This window comes from Ranitomeya imitator, chromosome 5 (assembly GCF_032444005.1).
Source record: "Ranitomeya imitator isolate aRanImi1 chromosome 5, aRanImi1.pri, whole genome shotgun sequence".
In the NCBI taxonomy this organism is placed as follows: domain Eukaryota; kingdom Metazoa; phylum Chordata; class Amphibia; order Anura; family Dendrobatidae; genus Ranitomeya; species Ranitomeya imitator.
In genome coordinates this window covers 711,661,632-711,687,845 of record NC_091286.1, presented here as the reverse complement: position 1 = coordinate 711,687,845, position 26,214 = coordinate 711,661,632, and the positions used below count along the sequence as shown (strand labels likewise).

At 46.1% G+C, this 26,214-nt stretch overlaps 1 protein-coding gene across 1 annotated transcript in view; it reads left to right on the top strand.

The window, feature by feature from the left end:
• Positions 1 to 4,995, top strand: part of LOC138638931 (zinc finger protein 585A-like) — a 59,809-nt gene extending 54,814 nt beyond the window's left edge. Inside the window, exons 6-7 of the mRNA XM_069728684.1 lie at positions 795 to 918; positions 1,382 to 4,995. Of these exons, the coding sequence (XP_069584785.1) occupies positions 795 to 918; positions 1,382 to 3,717 (2,460 nt within the window). The 3' untranslated portion in view covers positions 3,718 to 4,995. The remainder of the gene's footprint in view (positions 1 to 794; positions 919 to 1,381) is intronic.
• Positions 4,996 to 26,214: the final 21,219 nt, after the last annotated feature.

The following is a 26,214-nucleotide window of genomic DNA, read 5'->3' as shown; positions in this document are numbered from 1 at the left end:
TGATGAGAGGAGACTGCTGGGAGATTATACAGTATGTACACTGGAGGATTCTGGGTGATGAGAGGAGACTGCTGGGAGATTATACAGTATACACTGGAGGATTCTGGGTGATGAGAGGACACTGCTCGGAGATTATACAGTATACACTGGAGGATTCTGGGTGATGAGAGGAGACTGCTGGGAGATTATACAGTATATACTGGAGGATTCTTGGTGATGAGGAGACTGCTGGGAGATCATACAGTATACACTGGAGGATTCTGGGTGATGAGAGGAGACTGCTGGGAGATTATACAGTATACACTGGAGGATTCTGGGTGATGAGAAGAGGCTGCTGGGAGATTATACAGTATACACTGGAGGATTCTGGGTGATGGAGCAGAACAATATTGTATCATACAATTATTAGGTTCTGTAGAAGGACGTAGATCTGGGGATTTATTATGATGGAATATAGGCTGAACTGGATGGACAAATGTCTTTTTTCGGCCTTACTAACTATGTTACTATGAGAGGAGACTGCTGGGAGATTATACAGTATACACTGGAGGATTCTGGGTGATTAGAAGAGGCTGCTGGGAGATTATACAGTATACACTGGAGGATTCTGGGTGATGAGAGGAGACTGCTGGGATATTATACAGTGTACACTGGAGGATTCTGGGTGATGAGAGGAGACTGCTGGGAGATTATACAATATACACTGGAGGATTCTGGGTGATGAGGAGACTGCTGGGAGATTATAAAGTATACACTGGAGGATTCTGGGTGATGTCGCTCTCGTTGGTTGTCAGGTTCCTCTCAGGTGTCAGGACGTCGCTCTCTATTTCTCCATGGAGGAGTGGGATTATGTAGAAGGACACTGGGATCAGTATAAGGACGTTGTGGTGGAGGAGCAGCGTCCTCTTGTATCACCAGGTAAGAGGAGACCTCAGTCATTTCTTTGTGGCCGTTTCTGTGGTCGGCACTGGCAGATATAATACAGCCGCACTACTGTCTCAGGCCATGCATACACGTGTCTGTAATTACCATTAGTATAATTCTTATTTGTAAGATGATTTCGCCCGTGTATGAGTGTCCACTGATGATCATGAACGAGAAGCAGGTCTGCTGTGGGACGTGGTCTGGAAGTCCAGGGGTCTCCTTTGTGTACCCCTGATCATTGCTTAGAACTTCTCAGACACAGTTACTGGTGAAGCAGGAACCAAAAGAAGATCCAATATTCTTCACTTTCTGTTACCCAGGTGATTGGGCAATGTGCATTTGATTCCATAACATTACTCCTAGATCCTCCAGGATCAGAGGTGGAACATGGATGGGCCTTTACATGTAAAGTTTTTATTTAAAAAAAAATAATGAAATCTCTTTATATTTCCAACAGAAAATGGAACCGATCGTCATGGAGAAAATGCTGTGTTATCACTAAAATATAATATAAAAGATGAAGATTTTCCGTTTCAGTCCTCAAGAGAAGACCTTAATACCCTTATTATACAACGAGAACATCTTGTTAAATATAAGAAAAGTCACACAAGAGAGAAGCCGTATACATGTTCAGAATGTAAGAAATGCTTTTCAAGCAAATATAATCTTATTTGTCATCAGAGAATACATACAGGAGAGAAGCCATATTCATGTTCAGAATGTGGTAAATGTTATCCTAGTAAATCAAGTCTTTTAAAACATAAGAAAATTCACACAGAAAAGAAGCCGTATTCATGTTCAGAATGTAAGAAATGCTTTTCACACAAATCTAATCTTATTTGTCATCAAAGAATACATACAGGAGAGAAGCCATATTCATGTTCAGAATGTGGTAAATGTTATACTATTAAATCAAGTCTTTTAAAACATAAGAAAGTTCACACAGAAAAGAAGCCGTATTCATGTTCAGAATGTAAGAAATGCTTTTCACACAAATCTAATCTTATTTGTCATCAGAGAATACATACAGGAGAGAAGCCATATTCATGTTCAGAATGTGGTAAATGTTATACTACTAAATCAAGTCTTTTTACTCATAAGAAAATTCACACAGAAAAGAAGCCGTATTCATGTTCAGAATGTAAGAAATGCTTTTCATTCAAATATATTCTTATTTGTCATCAGAGAATACATACAGGAGAGAAGCCATATTCATGTTCAGAATGTGGTAAATGTTTTACTATTAAATCAAGTCTTTTTCAACATAAGAAAATTCACACAGGAAAGAAGCTGTATTCATGTTCAGAATGTAAGAAATGCTTTTCACAAAAATGTGATCTTATTTGTCATCAGCGAATACATACAGGAGATAAGCCATTTTCTTGTTCAGTATGTGGTAAATGTTTTATTCGTAAATTGAGGCTTATTACGCATGAGAGAATTCACACAGGAGAGAAGCCGTATTCATGTTCAGAATGTGGTAAATGTTTTACTAGTCATGCAAGTCTTTTTGCACATAAGAAAATTCATTCAGAAAAGAAGCTACATTCATGTTCAGAATGTAAGAAATGCTTTTCACACAAATCTAATCTTATTTGTCATCAGAGAATACATACAGGAGAGAAGCCATATTCATGTTCAGAATGTGGTAAATGTTATACTACTAGATCAAGTCTTTTCACTCATAAGAAAATTCACACAGAAAAGAAGCCGTATTCATGTTCAGAATGTAAGAAATGCTTTTCATTCAAATATAATCTTATTTGTCATCAGAGAATACATACAGGAGAGAAGCCATATTCATGTTCAGAATGTGGTAAATGTTTTACTAATAAATCAAGTCTTTTTCAACATAAGAAAATTCACACAGAAAAGAAGCTGTATTCCTGTTCAGAATGTAAGAAATGCTTTTCACAAAAATGTAGTCTTATTTGTCATCAGAGAATACATACAGGAGATAAGCCGTTTTCTTGTTCAGTATGTGGTAAATGTTTTATGCGTAAATTTAGTCTTATTACGCATGAGAGAATTCACACTGGAGAGAAGCCGTATTCATGTTCAGAATGTGGTAAATGTTTTACTAGTCTTGCAAGTCTTTTTACACATAAGAAAATTCACTCAGAAAAGATGCCGTATTCATGTTCAGTATGTCAGAAAAGATTTGCACGTCAATCAAGTTATATTACGCATGTGAAAATACACACAGGAGAGAAGCCTTATTCATGTTCAGAATGTGGTAAATGTTTTAAAAAAAAAGTAAATCTTATTTTACACAGGATAATTCACACAGGAGTGATGCCGTATTCACCTTCAAAATGTCAAAAAGGTTTCAGATGTAAAGCAAGTCTTACTGCACATGAGAGAATTCACACAGGAAATGAGTATACATGTTCAGAATGTGGAAAATTCTTTATGAGTAAAACACGTCTTATTACTCATGTGAAAATGTGCATAGAAGAAAAACAGTATTCATGCTCCGAATGTGGAAAATGTTTTAATACTGAAGCCCTGCTAAGTGATCATCAAAGAGATCACACTGGAGAGAATCCAGTTACATGTAGTGAATGTGGGATCTCTTTTATATATGAATCAAGTCTTATCAGACATAAGAAAATTCATGTTCAGAGTGTGGACAATGTTTCTTTAAACGAATCCTTTCAGGTTAAACATCAGAGAAGTTACACAGTAGAGAAGCCGTACTCATGCTCAGAATGTGGAAAATGCTTTATAAGCAAAGAGAAGCTTCATAGTCATCAGAGAAGCCGCACACAAGGGGGGAGCTGCTTAATGTGAAACATTTTTACAAATATTTACAATATTTTTATTCAGTTTTAATAAATATATATATATTTTTATATATATATATAAATATATATATATTTTTTTTTTTTATTTAACAATGTTATTTGTAGACATTAAACCGGTTGTTCACTACTAAGACAACCCCATCTCAATAAATGTTTGCCCAGTTAAATTAAAAACCCTTATACACAGCTCCTATGTTGGCGCCATTCCAGCGTACTTCACACTCGCTTTCATGGGGCTCATTTGTCTTTGTAATAGTGATGATCGAGCACTTAAATGCTGAAATGCTCTGTATTTGAATTGAGCAGGTTGGACTCTCAGGCTGGCTCGACTCATGTATAGAGTATAATGAAAGTCAATGGGAAATTTGAGCATTTTTCCGGAAAACCCTACCAGGACTGCTAGGGGAGGCAGGAAAATCTTTGAAACTGGATGGAAACGGTGCTTAAATGGAATGGAAACAGCATGGGGAAGACATCTGGATGCATCTCTGTCTCCCAGGTGGCTGTTGGGAGCAATGTTGTCATAGTATTACATTATTATATTGCTATTATTATTAATAAAACATACAAATGCTGTGGCATTCGGGGTAATGGTATTTGAGTTTGATGACAGCTTTGATTTGTCAAAAAACAGTTGCCATCAACCTCTAAAGTTAGTAATGGAGAAGCGTCTATCAGATAATAAATTCCAATGAAAAATAAAAACACACGGAAAAAAAAGCTATGAATAAAAACTCCTGCACACTATCCTTCATTAATCAAAGTAATCCAACGAATCCAAATTAGGTCAGAAGAGGAACTTAAAAGACTAATCAGTCTCTCGTTCACCATCTTATTACCCAAAATGTTGCCACAAAGGTCTGATGTAGTCCACGTTCCCCTATTCTGTCTCCAGTGACTATAAATAGCAGCAAATAGACCGTTATTCCCGGGCGCTGGGTAATGGCGTCAACGATCTTCACAGCCACCGAGTGTCGTTACTCTCAGATTAAAAAAGTTTGACTTTCATGAAAGGTTTCTCAACTCTGCAGGCAGTAAATATAAAGAGTCAAATTCCACATAAAACAAAATCAATGACATCTGGAATATGAATAGCTTTTTTTTTGCAATTTATGCAACCTTAAAAATATGTGGGCTGTACTAGCCGAAAAAAAGAATAATGGAACTTCTACAAACATTACCAGTAACAGGACACATTCGGGGGTAACCAGTAGTGATGAGCGAATATACTCGTAACTCGAGATTTCCCGAGCACGCTTGGGTGACCGAGTATTTTTTAGTGCTCGGAGATTTAGTTTTTTTCACCTCAGCTGAATGATTTACATCTGTTAACCAGCATAAGTACATGTGGGGGTTGCCTGGTTGCTAGGGAATCCCCACATCTAATCAAGCTGGCTAAGAGATGTAAATTATTCAGCTGAGGTGAGGAAAACTAAATCTCCGAGCACTATAAAATACTCGGAGGACACCCGAGCGTGCTCTGGAAATCTCGAGTAACGAGTATATTCGCTCATCACTAGTAACCAGACATGGAATTGAGCAAAGAAAGAGAAGACCAGGCTAGAAGGCGCTTCCACTTAGATGCATCAAGGATCCAAAGGGATGGATGGAAAGTTTTTATTTTAAAAACCCAGAAAAGGCTTGCTAGATGACTTGCGACAAATTTAAAAAGCTTAATAAAACATAACTACAACGCATTTCTGCTGTCTAGCCTTCATCAGGTGTTCTCTGGAATTGAGAGAGTTAGGCTGGGTTCATACTTCGTTAAAGCAGCCCATTCAACGCATACGTTAAACAGACTGCGTTAACGCAAGTGTCGAAATGCGATCACGCTAGCGTAGATAGAGCTAGCAGATGCTCTACCTGCGCCAGCAGTGACGGACCCGGAAATGCTGCAGCCCGCGTCTGAGGGTCTGTCACAGAATGTCGGCAGATCGCTAGTGCATGCCCATCATGGCATGCATTGATGATGTGCCTGAAATAGGTGTTAATGGCAGCATTAACGGGCTGTGTTACATCACGTTATTCCACGGTGTAATGCAGTCCGTCTAACGGACTGCCATAACGCAGTATGAACCCAGCCTTAATTGTCCAGGTAGAGGAGAGGAGTGGTGGAAAAACTTAGTGAGAAAGGCATCCGGGATTAGGTTGGACACGAAGTGACCCATAGGAATGACTTATAGAAATGATACTATGTGTAATTACTGACATGTAGTATTGATATTGTTCTCTAATTATGAATTTGTCCATATTCCATATAGTGCTGTATTAATTGCATTATGTTACATTTCTTCTCATAATTTCTGTGTTCACATTGGTTTTCTGTGGTTCTCATGATTGGTGGTTGGTTGCTTTAAATAGTATATACCATGATTCCGTGATACACTGTGTGACTAAGGGCCGTCCGCCAGAAACACGTCAGGGTGAACGTTCCCACTCACCATCATGGATATTAGAACAATATTGTAATCATGGAATAAAGCATTGACTTCCTCTATGTCTGCTGCAGTCTGTCTTCTTCCTTTGTAATAAGCTGAGTGTCCGTCCTCCTGACGGCTCCGTGATTAGTTTCCCCAGGGCTCGTTCAGATGACGGTTCTATGGGAACATGTGCTGTTCCTGTAAAGCAGTTAATACAAGAGAAGATAGTGTTCTGCTACAGATGGATCTGGATAAGTTGGAAACTTGGGCTGAAAGGTGGCAGATGAGGTTTAACAATGATAAATGTAAGGTTATACACATGGGAAGAAGGAATCAATATCACCATTACACACTGAACGGGAAACCACTGGGTAAATCTGACAGGGAGAAGGACTTGGGGATCCTAGTTAATGATAAACTTACCTGGAGCAGCCAGTGCCAGGCAGCAGCTGCCAAGGCAAACAGGATCATGGGGTGCATTAAAAGAGGTCTGGATACACATGATGAGAGCATTATACTGCCTCTGTACAAATCCCTAGTTAGACCGCACATGGAGTACTGTGTCCAGTTTTGGGCACCGGTGCTCAGGAAGGATATAATGGAACTAGAGAGAGTACAAAGGAGGGCAACAAAATTAATAAAGGGGATGGGAAAACTACCATACCCAGATAGATTAGCGAAATTAGGATTATTTAGTCTAGAAAAAAGACGACTGAGGGCCGATCTAATAACCATGTATAAGTATATAAGGGGACAATACAAATATCTCGCTGAGGATCTGTTTATACCAAGGAAGGTGATGGGCACAAGGGGGCATTCTTTGCGTCTGGAGGAGAGAAGGTTTTTCCACCAACATAGAAGAGGATTCTTTACTGTTAGGGCAGTGAGAATCTGGAATTGCTTGCCTGAGGAGGTGGTGATGGCGAACTCAGTCGAGGGGTTCAAGAGAGGCCTGGATGTCTTCCTGGAGCAGAACAATATTGTATCATACAATTATTAGGTTCTGTAGAAGGACGTAGATCTAAGGATTTATTATGATGGAATATAGGCTGAACTGGATGGACAAATGTCTTTTTTCGGCCTTACTAACTATGTTACTGTGAAGAGCCGGTGTGTCAGTACACATCACAGTTTTTTCACATGAGCCAATGGTTTATGTAAAAACTAAATTGTAGCGGGCATTATTCCGATCACATTTCTGGAGCAGACGTGTGTATTGTGGAAAGCCAGGCTCCGTTGTGTCTTCTCAGTCTCCGTTTTATGCTCTAAATCTATCCTGTAACACAGAAATCCCCCTAGACATTTCTAAGCGCCTGAGAAACGGCATCAGAGCCAGACATCTAAACAGATTTATGGCTAAATCCCAGAAAACAGTTGTTTGCTTTGAAGGATAGCATAAGATAACTAGGTGGTCTACCAATCAAAAAATATGTGAAAAAAGCCAGATAGATGAGCTATTAAAATTAAACTTTTAATAAGTTCAACTAAAATAATGGAGCCTCTTTGGTCCACTAAGATGAAGACAGAACATATATACATACAAAAAAGTCACACAGAGATTATCACTTAGTTTTAGTGATGAGAATATATAGCGATGGGTTAGGGAAGTACAATATCATGTAAACATTTCAACCCTAAACACCCAAGGGTGGTTTGCACGTTAATGACAGGCCAATTTTTACAATTCTGACCACTGTCCCTCTATAAGGTTATAACTCTGGAGCTTCCATGGATCCCGGTGATTCTGACATTATTTTCTCGTGACATATTGTACTTCTTGATAGTGTTAAAATTTCTCTGACATGACTTGTGTTTCTTTGTGAAAAAAATGGAAATTTGGCAAAAATTTTGAAAATTTCGCAATTTTCCAAATTTGAATCTTAACGCCCTTAAATCACACAAAATACTTAATAAGTAACATTTTCCACATGTCTACTTTACAACAGCACAATTTTGGAACACAAATTTTTGTTGTTAGGAAGCTATAAGGGTTAAAAGTTAAACAGCGATTTCTCATTTTTTTGGAAAAAGAAAAAAAACAATAATTAAAATCCAATAAAAACACACAAAAGCCAGTTAAAAGCATACAAGTGGAACAGAATACGAACAAAAAATCAATCAATGTCACCTCTAATTTTATCTACAGAAAGGGTGCAAAATTAAGGGCCTCATTGAGCCTGAATGGTTGCATTGTCCCCAGTGTAACAATCCATTTTAGTTCCCGCTGCGCCAATAATTTTTTGACATTTTCCCCCCTAATAAGTCTTATTGATAGTTTGGAAGGGATCCCTTGGATATAGTGAGCACTTTGATTGGTATCATTTTCTCCCCTAATACCTGTATGGACCACATCAATTCCCCTAATCAAAAGTCCTGACAGGACTTCACCTATTCTCACGCAAACTAATTCTTACAAAATTGCACTCTAAGGCTATGTGCACACGCTGCGGATTTTGCTGCGGATGCGCAGTGTTTCCGCAGATGCGGGTCCGCAGCGGTTTCTCTTGCGTTTACAGTACAATGTAAACCCATGGGAAACGCAATCCGCAGTCCACATGCTGCGGAAAAAAACACGCGGAAATGTAACATAGTAACATAGTAAGGCCGAAAAAAGACATTTGTCCATCCAGTTCAGCCTATATTCCATCATAATAAATACCCAGATCTACGTCCTTCTACAGAACCTAATAATTGTATGATACAATATTGTTCTGCTCCAGGAAGACATCCAGGCCTCTCTTGAACCCCTCGACTGAGTTCGCCATCACCACCTCCTCAGGCAAGCAATTCCAGATTCTCACTGCCCTAACAGTAAAGAATCCTCTTCTATGTTGGTGGAAAAACCTTCTCTCCTCCAGACGCAAAGAATGCCCCCTTGTGCCCGTCACCTTCCTTGGTATAAACAGATCCTCAGCGAGATATTTGTATTGTCCCCTTATATACTTATACATGGTTATTAGATCGCCCCTCAGTCGTCTTTTTTCTAGACTAAATAATCCTAATTTTGTAGCGGTTTACATTCCGCAGCATGTCAATTCTTAGTGCGGAATCTGCAGCGGTTTTACACCTCCATAATAGGAATCCGCAGGTGTAAAACCGCAGTGGAATCCGCACAAAAACCGCGGTAAATCCATGTGACAGACATGTGACCGGTTACCAGGGATACTTAAGGTCCTGCAGGGGAGCGGAAACACACCTCCCCTTGAGAAAGCCATGCTGTAAAGCGGCGAAACGTACGTCGGGGTGCGTCCAGTTGTGCATTGCAGCACTGATAAGGTTAACCCTTATTCCTTCTGGCTAACATGCTAGAATTGTGTACCTACATGGTGGCATGTGAGACGGAACTATTGTGAACTGTGGACATTATCATGCATTAACCATAGGGCAGAATCTGTGTTGTGCTCCCTCTGGAGGCCTTGAGGGGATACTTTCGGACACACTATTGGATAGGGTTATTTACCATACACTTTTGGTCCCGTTTGATGAACATTATATTTATATGGTGCTGTATGTTGCTCATTGGTGTCCTTTACCATCACATCTTTTGTTTGTCAATATATCTGTGATTTTCTTAATAAAGATTTGTTATAAGCTTTTTCTACCACAAAACTCCTTTATTAGCATATTGTAATGGAGTGGTATACAGGTAGCTAGGCGATGGTGTTTAGTTTACTAACTAATATGAGTCTGGACATTTTTGTATTTACCCCAAAAGTTATTGCACAATTTGTCCTGAGTACGTTGATACCCCATATGTGGGGGTAAACCACTGTTTGGGCGCACGGGAGAGCTCGGAATAGAAGGAGCGCCGTTTGACTTTTCAATGCAAAATTGTCTGGAATTGAGATTGGACGCCATGTTGCGTTTGGAGAGCCCCTGATGTGCCTAAACAGTGGAAACCCAAGACTGCACATAAGTACACACACAAAACAACAACACAAAAACCATTAAAAACACTGATGAAAAAAGGCGTACATGACATGATATCTTTTCCCTGAGGAACCCGCTACTCAGGCGGCGATACGCGTGGGAGCCTATCCCACATTCTGCTTCCCCACTTCACAAGATCTTTCTCTATGGCTTTGGACTGTGGGTATGACAAGGTTTTTTTTCCCCATGGGATTGAGGTTTTGGGCTCTTGCATTGTCTAGTTCCCCCTCTCCCTCCCCCTCCCGCAGGTCCTATGCGTACTATTACTGAGACACTTCATATATTCACATCTCTTATGCTTTTCTATTTTTTCTACTGTCTCATTCATCACCATTTTTGTTGGACGCCTTTTTTCAGTTACATTTTTTCTTTTTGCCATATGACTAAAGCTTCTATATTATTGAAGTATCCTGCACGCATATTATGTGCCTTATTATAGGGATGTATGGTATTGCAATATTAACATCTTGAAACTCAACCTCTCCAAAACTGAACTTCTTCTGCTCCCACCATCTACTAACCTCCCTAAATCTGACATTTCCCTCTCCGTGGGTGGCACCATAATAACACCCCGGCAGCAGGCGCGCTGTCTGGGTGTTATGTTTGACTCCGATCTCTCCTTCACCTCCCATATACAATCTCTTGCCCGCTCGTGCCGCTTACACCTAAAGAACATCTCTAGAATCCGCCCTTTTCTCACCATGGAGACAGCTAAAACCCTCACGGTCGCCCTGATCCACTCCCGCCTGGACTACTGTAACGCTCTATTAATTGGCCTCCCCCTCACTCGACTTTCCCCTCTCCAGTCCATCCATAATGCAGCAGCCAGGGTCGTCCATCTGGCTAATCGTTACTCGGACGCGTCCGCTCTTCGCCAGTCGTTACACTGGCTGCCCATTCATTACAGGATACAATTCAAAGTACTTGTTCTCACCCACAAAGCTCTCCACAGTGCGGCACCCCCTTACATCTCCTCCCTCATTTCTGTCTATCAGCCTAACAGACCACTGCGCTCTGCAAATGACTTTCGGCTAACCTCTGCACTAATCCGTACCTCCCACTCCCGACTCCAAGACTTCTCCCGTGCTGCGCCAATCCTCTGGAATACTCTACCCCAAGATATTAGGACCATCCATAATTTGCATAGTTTTAGGCGCTCGCTCAAAACACATTTGTTCAGAGCGGCCTATCACGTTCACTAATCAAAGTTATGTTATGTTTGTGTGTGTGTAGCCCATTCACTATCCCCATCTATTCCCCACCCCCTGAAGATGGCTGGACCATCATTGTAAATACATCATTGTAAATACACACCTGTACTTTGTATCTCCCCCACCTCATTGTAGATTGTAAGCTCTCACGAGCAGGGGCGTCTTATTTTGCTTTAATTATTGTATTGTTAACGTTGTTACTTATGACTTTTGTGTTTGAAACTGTTAAACTGTAAAGCGCTGCGGAATATGTTGGCGCTATATAAATAAAGATTATTATTATATTATTATTATCTTCACACCCATTTCATGGAGTGGTCATTTATCCTCGCATTATCTTCGCTTGTGCAGATTCTTGTGATAACCTTATTGTGGGAAGCACATGTTTTGTGGGCTGTCATTTTCCTCATTCTAGGATATGACATATATATATACATATATATATATATATATATATATATATATATATATATATATATAGAGGCATGTTTTATTGCATGTTTGCATTTTTTTAGTGTTTTTAATGGTTTTTGTGTTGTTGTTTTGTGTGCGTACTTATGTGCAGTCTTGAGCTTTTTGCCAATTTAATAAAAACTATTTTTGATACTGGATTATATATGGAGGTGTTCCTGTCTATGTGGGCATGATCTTTTTCTTGCTCTTTCTTCATGTTTAATCACAAGCCCACAGTGAACCTTCCAATCTTTGTTGTATTTTTGCGGTGCCCTCCATTTATATATTTATAAACAGTAGAAACCCCCCACAAGTGACACCATTTTGGAAACTAGACCCCCCCAAGGAACTTATCTAGATGTGTGGTGAGCACTTTGAACCCCAAAGTACTTCACAGAAGTTTGTAACGTAGAGCCGTAAAAATAAAAAATCATATTTTTTCCACAAAAATGATATTTACAAATGACACCTCTCAATTAATTCATCTAGGGGTGCAGTGATCATATTGACACCATGGGTGTGTCACAGAATTTTATAACATTGGGCAGCCATGCGGAGAGACTCGTGAGGAACGGAGCGCTATTTGCCTATTTTAGTGAATGGGTCTGTGCATGTCAGTGTGTTTCCATGGACCGTGTGTCCATGGGGAAAACACGCTGACATGTCCGTTTTTTAATGTCAGCACGGGCCACAAAACATCCAGCACACGTGCATACGCATAACACACATGGATGTCATCCATGTGACATGCATTGGCGCCAGGGAAGAAGCGTTACAGTAAGTGCTGTTCCCCAACACGGGGTGCTGAACACGGCGATTATCATTCTCCACTGCTCAAGCTGATTACCGGCAGAGCAGGGGAGAATGATGAGAGCCATGATCAGCACCCGGCGCTGGGGAACAGCTTTTACTGTAACGCTTCTTCCCTGGCGCCCGTCCTTGTGGTACTGATGTGAAGTATTACACACATGGACATCGACATCTCTGGTACCGGAAATATCAGGACGTTTGAAAGAGCCGTTATATCGGGGTTTTATGTTGGCAGCTGTCACACACCAAAAGACGCTTTTTATTGCAAAATATGGTTTTTGAATCACCATATTTTGAGAGCTATAATTTTTCCATATTTTGGCCCGCAGAGTCATGTGAGGTCTTGTTTTTTGTGGGACGAGTTGACATTTTTTTTTGGTACCATTTTCAGGCACATGACTGTTTTGATCGCCTTTTATTCTGATTTTTGTGAGGCAGAATGAACAAAAACCAGCAATTCATGAATTTCTTTTTGGGGGGCGTATATACCGTTCTGTGTGTAGTAAAATGGATAAAGCAGTTTTATTCTTCGGGTCAGTACAATGACAGCGATACCTCATTTATATCATTTTTTATGTTTTGGCAATTTTATACAACTTTAAACTATTTTATGTAAAAAATAATTAATTATTTTTGCATCGCTTTATTCTGAGAGAAATAACTGTATTTTTTCTCTGACGCTGTGTGGTGGCTCGTTTTTTGCGGGACAAGATGATGTTTTCAGTGGTGCCATGGTTAGTTATATCTGTCTTTTTATTGCGTTTTATTCCACTTTTTTGTTCGGCGGTATGATGATGAAGCATTGTTTTTTGCTTTGTTTTATTATTTTTTTTAAATATTTTTAAAATAATTTAATAAACATTTTTTTTACTTTAGTCTATGTTTTACACTTTGTACCACTATGGGACAATCATTTTGTGCAGGCTGATCGCTTCTATAGCATGCAGATGAAGCAGCATTGTCAGGAACATGATATCTTTGATTGTCTATGATCACACACACTGAGCTCTGCTACATCCATTAAAGCTGAGCACAGACCCACGCTGTAGGCTTTTCCAACCCCCCCTTCATTCTGCCTAGGAAGCTCATCTTCTCTCATGGCCTGCAGGCATTTCCCTCCTCCCTGAGTTCTGCTGTATCATGAAACTATAGTGTGGCACTCTGTCCCCCCTCCCTCTCAAATGCAGGAGTGAGCAGAAAACCTTTTGTCTGAAAATGTGCTCTGTTGGATATGTACAAACTTAATAGTAAGGCATAACTTGACCCCAAATAGTGACAGAGATATGAAAGTTATATATTTGGTATGTGCATTGGCCGGCCATCACCCAGTGCATTTTCTCTGCTAGGGGTATAAGACCCTGAGAGTTTTTCACTAGCTTTTGACCAGTAAGCTAGCTGAGAGATGCTCTGTAATGCATCTTGATGTATCACCCATCCCCCGAGCCACATGGGTTGCTGTCACGGCTCCCGGGTATAAATGGAGGGAGAGCTGCACACAGCAGCAAAGGAGCTGAGCTAAACGCTGAGTTACTAACCTGGTAATCAACAGGACCTTAGACATGTGACAGAGTGGGAGGAGGTCAGGGGGTGGAGTCAGACACCGGGAAACAGAAAGGGGATAAGCACTAAAGAATAATGAAACAAGCAGAGGTCAGAGTCAGGGTATCACAAGGTACCAAAAGGGAGAGACGGGAGAGACGAGCAAAGCCGGAGTTCAGTAATCCAGGAAGACGAATAGAATAACGCACGATAAACATGATGCAAGCCGGTCACACACTCCAGGCGTCAGACACACAGACTGAAACAGAATATATAGCTGACAAAGAAGCCCAGATAGTAGTGAGTATAAATATTTTTCCCATCTTGAAAGAGAGGTCAACCATAATAACCCTGAGAGAACAGGACATTAACCATGTCCTAACCATGACAGTTGTCATGAGATGAAAAGATATAAAGATCTGTAAGTGTTTTTCTTCTGTTAAACCCTTTTTATTTGTAATTGTACTGTACATACAATACTTGTCTACTTTTATAATATCTTATTATACTTCTGTAAACACTGCCTACCTTTTGGAGTAAAATATATAAAATTACTTTGTCTCTCCTTGCTCTATAACGTACTTTCACGTCCTCTGAAGTGAATTACGCTACTAATTTGGGTGGGCTCCAGACCAGTTATTAATTAAGATATCGGAGTTGGTGGCAGTGGATTTGTCCTGTGCGTTTGGGAGGCTGTGTAGCGATGGTGGAGGTGATAATTATTGTTCCTGCCTGAGTGGGAGTAGTTATATCACCTTCATTGCAGTGTGCCCATTAGCCAGTACAAAGTAAGGCAGCCTTTCTGGCAACTAATTATCTTAGGTGCAGTACCCTATCTGACCTGAGGGTAAGGGGAGTGCCAGAGAGCTGCAAGTACCCAAACCGGAAGTGGGATATAGATAAATCCCCTTCAGAAAGAACCAGGGGAAACCAAACAACCCCGGTTCATGACAAATTGGTGTGATCGGCGGGGATGATAAAGGTATCCTCCCCATGAACCGTGACATATTGGTGGCATAGCGGTGGGATCATAGAGCATTAGTGAACAGGTTTGAGCAATCATTCTTTTCACTAAAAACTTGCACAGTTCTTGCAAGGACTTTGCACAGAAAGTTTTGGAGAACAAGCTCAGTGTTCACTAGTCCTGAGACAATACTGTGTACTTGCGATTACCTCCTCCCTTTCTCCTCCTTTTTCTGTTCTATCTTTTATTTGGCAACCATGGCTATGCTTGGAGAAACCTTTTATAAGAAGCAGACCAAAGACGCTCTTACGGTCTTGTGCATATTGAAGCAGATTGACTCCGGGCAAAAACAAAGACCAACTGATCGCGGATCTGGTGCAAAGGGAAACCGCTCAAGACCGATCTCAGAGCACAGTGGATGCAGAAGCCAGCACCAGCACAGGTGGTGCTGTGGCCGAGTTCCAACCACTGAATGCCAGCCTTACTAGCAACCGGGGCGGATTGGACCCCCACCTGCAGGTGGTATTGGAACAACTCCCAGCCAACAACCGTGATGGACGTCTGCAGCTGATCCAGCAATACCACGAGAAAGCGGGCTGAGCGGGAAGTGGAAGCCCAGCGGGAGGCAGAGAGACCTGAGCGGCAAGCGGAGTGGGAGCACCAGCTGGAGTTAGCCTGACTCCAGGGGCCGAATTGTCCGAGTCCAGCGGCAAGCCCAACAGCGCTCAGACCTCTAAAGCCCAGCCAGGGCACTTTCCTGTGATAGAAAAGGATGGGGACTTGGACACTTTTATGCAGGCATTTGAGAAAGCCTGTAGACAGTACCGGCTGCCTGGGAACCAATGGGTCCGATACCTGACCCCAAGGCTAAAAGGCAAAGCTCTAGAGGCGTTTGCTGCTCTCCCGCCAGACCAAGATGAAGACTATGAAGCCATCAAGCAGGCCCTGATAAGTACCAGCTAACTCCTGAGGTTTACTGTAAAAAATTTCGGAACCTCCAAAGTGGCCCACACAACAGTTATTGTGATGTGGTGCATGGACTCAGGACCCACTTTGACCAGTGGATCCAAGGACTGTCAGTGGCCACCTTTTGAGCAGCTGGGGGACCTGATGTTCAAAGACCACATCTTACATCGTTGCCCAGCTGCGGTGCGACAATTCGTGATGGACAGAGAGCCCAAAGATGTGGCTAAAGCAGCGCAGTTCACCGACGCCTATGAGGCCAACCGTAAATTAGAAGTGCGGAAGCTAGTCACCGCCAGCTGGAGAGGGGATAAGCCTGCAACCAACCCCAGTGCCCCTGCCAGCCAACTCACCAGAGGCCCAGTCCCCTTGCCAACAGCATAAGACCTGTTTTGAATTCTGTTGTCGGGCTCCCTCCTATGGTCATGAATGGTACTTCGGCTGGTTCTGTCCATGGACTTCCTCTGGTGGGTGTTTCTGAGTTTCCTTCCACAGGTGACGAGGTTAATTCGTTAGCTGGCTGCTCTATTTGACTCCACTTAGATCTTTGATCCATGCGACCTGTCAATGTTCCAGTATTGGTCTAGTTCACTCCTGGATCGTTCTGTCTTCCCAGCAGAAGCTAAGTTCCTGCTTGTTTTTCTTTGGTTTGCTATTTTTCTGTCCAGCTTGCTATTTTTATTGTTGTCTTGCTTGCTGGAAGCTCTGGGACGCAGAGGGAGCGCCTCCGCACCGTGAGTCGGTGCGGAGGGTCTTTTTGCGCCCTCTGCGTGGTCTTTTTGTAGGTTTTTGTGCTGACCGCAAAGCAACCTTTCCTATCCTCAGTCTGTTCAGTAAGTCGGGCCTCACTTTGCTAAATCTATTTCATCTCTGTCCATTATTATTATCCACCAGGTCCATTATTGTCCTGACCACCAGGTCATGACAGTACAGGTGGCCCAAAGTACTAATGCATCTCAATAGAGGGATAAGAGAAGTTCTGAGACCATTTTTTTTCTTTGCAGTGTGTTTTGTCTCTATTTTCCCCATTACCTCTGGGTGGTTCAGGACACAGGTGTAAACATGGACATTCAAGGTCTGTCCTCTTGGATGGATAATCTCACTACAAGGGTACAAAACATTCAAGATTTTGTGGTTCAGAATCCGATGTCAGAGCCTAGGATTCCAATTCCTGATTTGTTTTTTGGTGATCTAAGTTCTTGAATTTCAAAAATAATTGTAAATTGTTTCTTGCCTTGAAACCTCGCTCCTCAGGTGACCCTGTTCAACAAGTAAAGATCATTATTTCTTTGTTACGTGGTGACCCTCTTGAGTCTGCCAAACGGTTGAATCCGAGACAGGCTCGATGGTCGTTATTTTTCTCCCGTTTTGATTTTGTGGTTTCGTATCTTCCGGGCTCTAAGAATGTGAAGGCTGATGCCCTGTCAAGGAGTTTTGTGCCTGACTCTCCGGGTGTTCCTGAGCCGGCGGGTATTCGAAAAAGAGGGGGTAATTTTGTCTGCCATCTCCCCTGATTTGCGGCGGGTGCTGCAAAAATTTCAGGCTGATAGACCTGACCGTTGCCCAGCGGAGAAACTATTTGTCCCTGATAGATGGACTAGTAGAGTTATCTCTGAGATTCATTGTTCAGTGTTGGCTGGGCATCCTGGAATCTTTGGTACCAGAGATTTGGTGGCTAGATCCTTTTGGTGGCAGTCTTTGTCACGGGATGTGCGTTCTTTTGTGCAGTCCTGTGGGACTTGTGCTCGGGCTAAGCCCTGCTGTTCTCGTGCCAGTGGGTTGCTTTTGCCCTTGCCGCTCCCGAAGAGGCCCTGGACGCATATTTCTATGGATTTTATTTCGGATCTCCCCGTCTCTCAAAAGATGTCGGTCATTTGGGTGGTTTGTGATCGCTTTTCTAAGATGGTCCATTTGGTACCTTTGTCTAAATTGCCTTCCTCCTCTGATTTGGTGCCATTATTTTTCCAGCATGTGGTTCGTTTACATGGTATTCCGGAGAACATCCTTTCTGACAGAGGTTCCCAGTTTGTTTCGAGGTTTTGGCGATCCTTTTGTGCTAGGATGGGCATTGATTTGTCTTTTTCCTCGGCTTTCCATCCTCAGACAAATGGCCAAACCGAACGAACTAATCAAACTTTGGAAACATATCTGAGATGCTTTGTTTCTGCTGATCAGGATGATTGGGTGTCCTTTTTGCCGTTGGCTGAGTTCGCCCTTAATAATCGGGCCAGCTCGGCTACTTTGGTTTCGCCGTTTTTCTGCAATTCTGGTTTCCATCCTCGTTTCTCTTCAGGGCAGGTTGAGTCTTCGGACTGTCCTGGTGTAGATACTGTGGTGGATAGGTTGCAGCAGATTTGGACTCATGTGGTGGACAATTTGACATTGTCCCAGGAGAAGGCTCAACGTTTCGCTAACCGCCGGCGCTGTGTGGGTCCCCGACTTCGTGTTGGGGATTTGGTTTGGTTGTCGTCTCGTTATGTTCCTATGAAGGTTTCCTCTCCTAAGTTTAAGCCTCGTTTCATTGGTCCGTATAAGATTTCTGAGGTTATCAATCCTGTGTCATTTCGTTTGGCCCTTCTTGCTTCTTTTGCCATCCATAATGTGTTCCATAGGTCGTTATTGGATTGGATTCTCGTATTTCGAGACGGAAACTCCAGTACCTGGTCAAGTGGAAGGGTTATGGTCAGGAAGATAATTCCTGGGTTTTTACCTCTGATGTTCATGCTGCCGATCTGGTTCGTGCCTTTCATTTGGCTCATCCTGGTCGGCCTGGGGGCTCTGGTGAGGGTTCGGTGACCCCTCCTCAAGGGGGGGGGTACTGTTGTGAATTCTGTTGTCGGGCTCCCTCCTGTGGTCATGAATAGTACTTCGGCTGGTTTTGTCCATGGACTTCCTCTGGTGGGTGTTTCTGAGTTTCCTTCCACAGGTGACGAGGTTAATTCGTTAGCTGGCTACTCTATTTAACTCCACTTAGATCTTTGCTCCATGCCACCTGTCAATGTTCCAGTATTGGTCTAGTTCACTCCTGGATCGTTCTTGTGACCTGTCTTCCCAGCAGAAGCTAAGTTCCTGCTTGTTTTTCTTTGGTTTGCTATTTTTGGTTTGCACCATGAGTCGGTGCGGAGGGTCTTTTTGCGCCCCCTGCGTGGTCTTTTTGTAGGTTTTTGTGTTGACCGCAAAGCAACCTTTCCTATCCTCAGTCTGTTCAGTAAGTCGGGCCTCACTTTGCTAAATCTATTTCATCTCTGTGTTTGTATTTTCATCTTTGCTCACAGTCATTATATGTGGGGGCTGCCTTTACCTTTGGGGAATTTCTCTGAGGCAAGGTAGGCTTTATTTTTCTATCTTCAGGGCTAGCTAGTTCCTTAGGCTGTGCCGAGTTGCATAGGGAGCGTTAGGAGCAATCCACGGCTATTTCTAGTGTGTATGATAGGATTAGGGATTGCGGTCAGCAGAGTTCCCACGTCCCAGAGCTCGTCCTTATTATCAGTAACTATCAGGTCATTCCGTGTGCTCTTAACCACCAGGTCCATTATTGTTCTGACCACCAGGTCATGACACAGACCTACCACCGACCTTCATCAGTGTTTTTTTCTGCAAGCGGCTGGTCATATCAGTGCCCAATGTCCAGAGAAGCAGAAGAACCACCCAGCCAAGGCCCCAGGGCCTGATGCAGCAGTTCCTTTGGAGGGTGGGGTGGATGGGAGGGTCTGTGACAACGTGCAGCATGTCACTGGGCCAGGTCGCTACAGGCTTCAAGGACACCGGGGCCGAATTAACCCTCATCCGACCCAAACTGGCAGCCCTTGAAAAAATTATTGCTGGGAAAACCCTGACTGTCACCGGGATTGGGGGCATCCGCTGTCCCTTGCCAATGGTCCGGGTGTATAAAGATTGGGGTGTCGGGAACGGGGTGAAGGAAGTGGAGCTGTCCGATAACTTGCCCACTGATGTTTTATTGGGGACTGATTTGAGGAGGATGGTTGCATACTATGTCCCTGACTCCCCTTCCCAATCTAATGCTGATGATAATGATGGGAAATTGCATGTTTTACCTGACAATGCTTTACGGATTAATGATGTACCTGATAATCATTTTTCTGAAAATTCCGAGGGTAATACTGATGACGCTGATGATGAAAATCTGCATGATTTACCTGCTGACTATTTATTTCCTAAGGATGCTGTGTTCACAGGGGCAGGCGTGCTCAGCCACATCACTCTGCGGGGTGGGATGGCTGAGAAACCCCTAACAGGAGCAAGCGATGGTGCTAATGGAAATGGGGAGATGCATGGGAACCGTGAGGAAGGTGATGCTGTGCAACTGACCAGTGCCACCGAGGAAGGTAACTGCCCCTTAAGTAGCACTGCTCCTGAGGTAATGGGGGTGGGGGGGAGGTAGTACCCATAGCAGCGCAGGCTGATGGGTCTGTGGAGAACCCCGTTGTAAAGGTACCTTCACACTCAGCAACTTTACAACGAGAACGACAACGATCCTTCCTTGACGTTGCAGCGTCCTGGTTAGCGATCTCGTTGTGTTTGACACGCAGCAGCGATCAGGATCCCGCTGTGACATCGCTGGTCGGAGCTAGAAGTACAGAACTTTATTTGGTCGTCAGATCGGCGTGTATCGTCGTGTTTGACATCAAAAGCAACTATGCCAGTAACGTTCTACATGGAGCTAACAACCAGTGAGAACGATAAGTGAGTCGCCGTTACGTCACTGGATCGCTCCTGCATCATTCTGGAGTTGCTGTGTTTGACGTCTCTACAGCGACCTAAACAGCGACGCTCCAGCGATCGGCTCGTTGTCTATATCGCTGCAGCGTCGCTGAGTGTGACGGTACCTTAACAGGTCAGATTAACCCCCCGCCCAGAATATACCCGGGGTTAAAGTGGCCTAGGCCAGATTATACCACGGGTATATTCTGGCCTAGCCCAAACTATACCCCGGGTTATAAATTGGACTAGTCCAGTTTATACTCCTCCAGGTCAGAATATACCCCAGCAAGTGTAGATCAGATTTTTCAGCCTTTTGAGAATCATTGAGTGATATAATCAATAGCGGAGCCCCAGGCAGCGCACAGGCACCTCAGGCAGTGCACGGGGCCCCAGGCAGTGCACAGGATCCCAGGCAGCACACAGGAGCACCAGGCAGCCCACAGGCCTCCATGCAGCGCACAGGGGCCTCAGGCAGCACACGGGGCCCCTGGTAGAACACAGGGCACCAGGCAGTGTACAGGGCCCCAGGCAGCACACAGGGACCCCAGGATCCCGCAGGGCCACAGGCAGTGCACAGGGGCCCCAGGTAGCACACAGGACCCCAGGCAGCGCACAGGGTCTCAGGCAGCACACCAGCGCCCCAGGCAGCGCACGGAGCCCCAAACAGTGCATGGTGCCCCAGGCAGTGCACAGGACCCCAGACAGCCCACAGGGGCCCCAGGCAGCGCACAAGGGCCCTAGGTAGCGCACAGAGCTCCAGGCAGCGCACAGGGGCCTCAGGCAGCACACGGGGCCTCTGGCAGAACACAGGACCCCAGGCAGCCCACAGGGCTCGAGGCAGTGCACAGGGGCCTCAAGCAGCACAGAGAGGCCCCAGGCAGTGCACGGGGCCCCAGGCAGAGCACAGGGGCCACAGGAAGTGAACAGGGCCCCAGGCAGCGCACAGGACCCCAGGCAGCCCACAGGGACCTCAGGCAGCCCATAGGGCCCCAGGCAGCACACAGGGCTCCAGGCAGCCCACAGGAGCCCCAGGCAGCCCACAGGACCCCAGGCAGCCCACAGGAGCCCCAGGCAGCCCACAGGACCCCAGGCAGCCTACAGGACCCCAGGCAGCCCACAGGGGGTCCCAGATAGCACACAGGGGGCAGAGACAGTGAGCAAGGGGGTAAGAGATAGCGCGCAAGGGGGGAAATAGACAGAGCGCATGTTCCCTGTGCGCTGTCTGGGACCCCCTGTGGGCAATCTGGGACCCACTGTGCGATGTCTGGGGCCCTGCTCTTGAGTATATCACTCAATCCTATAAGGCTAGTTTCACATTTACGTACAGCCGTGCGCATGCATACGCTCTCAGTGAAGCCTTGACCACTGCTGCTCCCTGCCGGTTAAGCTCTGCCCACGTTCTTTTGACGGTGCTGCAACCCACGCCGAAGGCAAAAAGGTGGGTTTTCTTGCGTTCACCGAATCGCCAAAGCAACGCATGCGGATGCAAACATCCGCAGGGCCTGTGTACCCAATGATAAAGATAGGGTACGCAGGCCACATGCGGCCGTATGCGTACCTGGGCGGAGCTTAACTGGTGGATGTGGTAGTGGGCAGGGCTTCTCTGAGAGCGTACACAGCCTTGCGCAAATGTGAAACTAGCCTAAGATGTCTAGGGCCCCTGTGTGATGTCTGGGCCCCTGTGCTCTGCCTGGGGCCCTGTGTGCTGCCTGGAACCTCGTGTGTTGCCTGGGGCCCCGTGTGCTGCCTGGGGCCCTGTGCGCTGCCTGGGGCCTCTGTGCTCTGCCTAGGGCCCCATGTGCTGCCTGGGACCCGTGTGCTGCCTGGGGCCCTTGCGCTGCCCGGGGCCCCTGTGCACTGTCTGGGTCCCTGTGCTCTGCCTGGGGCCCCATGTACTGCCTGGGGCCCCTGTGTGCTGCCTGGGACCTCGTGTGTTGCCTTGGGCCCCGTGTGCTGCCTGGGGCCCTGTGTGCTGCCTGGGACCTCGTGTGCTGCCTGGGACCTCGTGTGTTGCCTTGGGCCCCGTGTGCTGCCTGGGGCCCTGTGCACTGCCTGGGGCCCCTGTGTGCTGCCTGGGACCTCGTGTTCTGCATGGGGCCCTGTGATCTGTCTGGGGCCCTGTGCACTGCCTGGGGCCCTTGTGCGCTGCCTTGGGCCCCTTTGCACTGCCTGGAGCCCTGTGCACTGCCTGAGGCCCCTGTTTGCTGCCTGGAGACCCGTGCGCTGCCTGGAGCCCCCCTGCGCTGCCTGGGGCCCCTGTGTGCTGCCTGGGGCCATGTGCGCTGCCTGGTGCCCCGTTATTAAGAATGTCACTCAATGGTTCTCAAAAGCCTGAAAAATCTGATCTACAGTAAAACTAGCCTAAGATGTCTAGGGCCCCTGTGTGATGTCTGGGCCCCTGTGCTCTGCCTGGGGCCCTGTGTGCTGCCTGGAACCTCGTGTGTTGCCTGGGGCCCCGTGTGCTGCCTGGGGCCCTGTGCGCTGCCTGGGGCCTCTGTGCTCTGCCTAGGGCCCCATGTGCTGCCTGGGACCCGTGTGCTGCCTGGGGCCCTTGCGCTGCCCGGGGCCCCTGTGCACTGTCTGGGTCCCTGTGCTCTGCCTGGGGCCCCATGTACTGCCTGGGGCCCCTGTGTGCTGCCTGGGACCTCGTGTGTTGCCTTGGGCCCCGTGTGCTGCCTGGGGCCCTGTGTGCTGCCTGGGACCTCGTGTGCTGCCTGGGACCTCGTGTGTTGCCTTGGGCCCCGTGTGCTGCCTGGGGCCCTGTGCACTGCCTGGGGCCCCTGTGTGCTGCCTGGGACCTCGTGTTCTGCATGGGGCCCTGTGATCTGTCTGGGGCCCTGTGCACTGCCTGGGGCCCTTGTGCGCTGCCTTGGGCCCCTTTGCACTGCCTGGAGCCCTGTGCACTGCCTGAGGCCCCTGTTTGCTGCCTGGAGACCCGTGCGCTGCCTGGAGCCCCCCTGCGCTGCCTGGGGCCCCTGTGTGCTGCCTGGGGCCATGTGCGCTGCCTGGTGCCCCGTTATTAAGAATGTCACTCAATGGTTCTCAAAAGCCTGAAAAATCTGATCTACAGTAGCTGGGGTATATTCTGACCTGGAGGGGTATAAACTGGACTAGTCCAATTTGTACCCTGGGGTATAGTTTGGGCTAGGCCAGAATATAACCGGGATATAATCTGGCCTATGCCACTTTAACCCCGGGTATATTCTGGGCGGGGGGTTAATCTGGCCTGTTACATCGGGAAGACAGCCTACATAGCTGTTTCAATACACAAAATACAATGCAGCACTATGCCTGTGTGGCCAGTGGAAAAACAAAATCATGCGGTGTGTGGACCGCTCAGATTTCCCTCATGCACCCCAATGCACTTTTCGCCCAGAGCTTCTTCCGGGGGCGTGTCTATGTGAGGGGAGGACCGCCTTTTTATATGCGGCTTGGCCAATAGAGGTTCAGTGCATGGTGATGGGGCGGTTAGAATATTAATGTACTCCTTGCGTGTAGGCGCATGAAGCGTCCATCATGCCCTTGATGTCAATTGCACTTCCGGGAAAGCGCTCGTTGGAAAACGAGCTGGAACGCAAGCGTATCCAGAATCGAGCGCTCCCGGAAATGCGTAGGGCTATGACGTACCACGTCTGCGCACCGCAAGGAGGGCATCGATGGGCAGAGAATCAGCACAGACATGGGGTATACGTACATGGTCAAGGGTGACACGTGTGAATATTGGAAAAATGAATAAACGTGAAGTCAAGTAAAGATGAAAAAGTGGGAATTTGTGAAGACTACATTAATTAGACCCCTTAATATCAGGAATATGATTAAAGTGCATAAATTACATGAAAGTGTCACGTGAACACGGCGACACCGCCCCATTAGATAATGTAATATGACTCTACTAGTAAGATAATAAAGCGCTCTGGTGCCAGTATAGTGTGACCACAGGATTGTATTGATAAAAAGTGCATTAGTGCTGTGAAAGTGATATTGAGAATGTTTGCCTAAATATAAATCCGGAAGAGATGGGATAAGAGGAAATCAAAGGCATCGGCAATAGTGAAGACTTTCATCTCCTACCGGATTCAAGGGAAGAGCTATTCTGAAATAGAAATCCTCCAATTTTTTGGAAACTTCAAGATATGATAATTGGATTATCCTACTTTTCATGTAATCTATATATATATATATAAGAGGCATCATGATTACTTGCTAATCCCACCCCCTGCACAGTAGCTCCGCCCCCCACCACATCACCACACACAATCCCGCCTCCCCACATCACCACACATAATCCCGCCCGCCCACTACATCATCATACATAATCACGCCCCCTGCACAGTAGCTCCGTCCCCACCACATCACCACACACAATCCCGCCCCCCACCACATCACCACACACAATCCCGCCCCCCACCACATCACCACACACAATCCCGCCCCCCACCACATCACCACACACAATCCCGCCCCCCACCACATCACCACACATAATCCCGCCCACCACATCACCACACACAATCCCGCCCACCACATCACCACACACAATCCCGCCCCCCCACCACATCACCACACATAATCCCGCCCCCCCACCACATCACCACACATAATCCCGCCCCCCCACCACATCACCACACATAATCCCGCCCCCCCACCACATCACCACACATAATCACCACACATAATCACCACACATAATCCCGCCCCCCCACCACATCACCACACACAATCCCGCCTCCCCACATCACCACACATAATCCCGCCCGCCCACTACATCATCATACATAATCCCGCCCCCTGCACAGTAGCTCCGTCCCCACCACATCACCACACACAATCCCGCCCCCCACCACATCACCACACACAATCCCGCCCCCCACCACATCACCACACACAATCCCGCCCCCCACCACATCACCACACACAATCCCGCCCCCCACCACATCACCACACACAATCCCGCCCCCCACCACATCACCACACATAATCCCGCCCACCACATCACCACACACAATCCCGCCCACCACATCACCACACACAATCCCGCCCCCCCACCACATCACCACACATAATCCCGCCCCCCCACCACATCACCACACATAATCCCGCCCCCCCACCACATCACCACACATAATCCCGCCCCCCCACCACATCACCACACATAATCACCACACATAATCACCACACATAATCCCGCCCCCCCACCACATCACCACACACAATCCCGCCTCCCCACATCACCACACATAATCCCGCCCGCCCACTACATCATCATACATAATCCCGCCCCCTGCACAGTAGCTCCGTCCCCACCACATCACCACACACAATCCCGCCCCCCACCACATCACCACACACAATCCCGCCCCCCACCACATCACCACACACAATCCCGCCCCCACCACATCACCACACACAATCCCGCCCCCCACCACATCACCACACATAATCCCGCCCACCACATCACCACACATAATCCC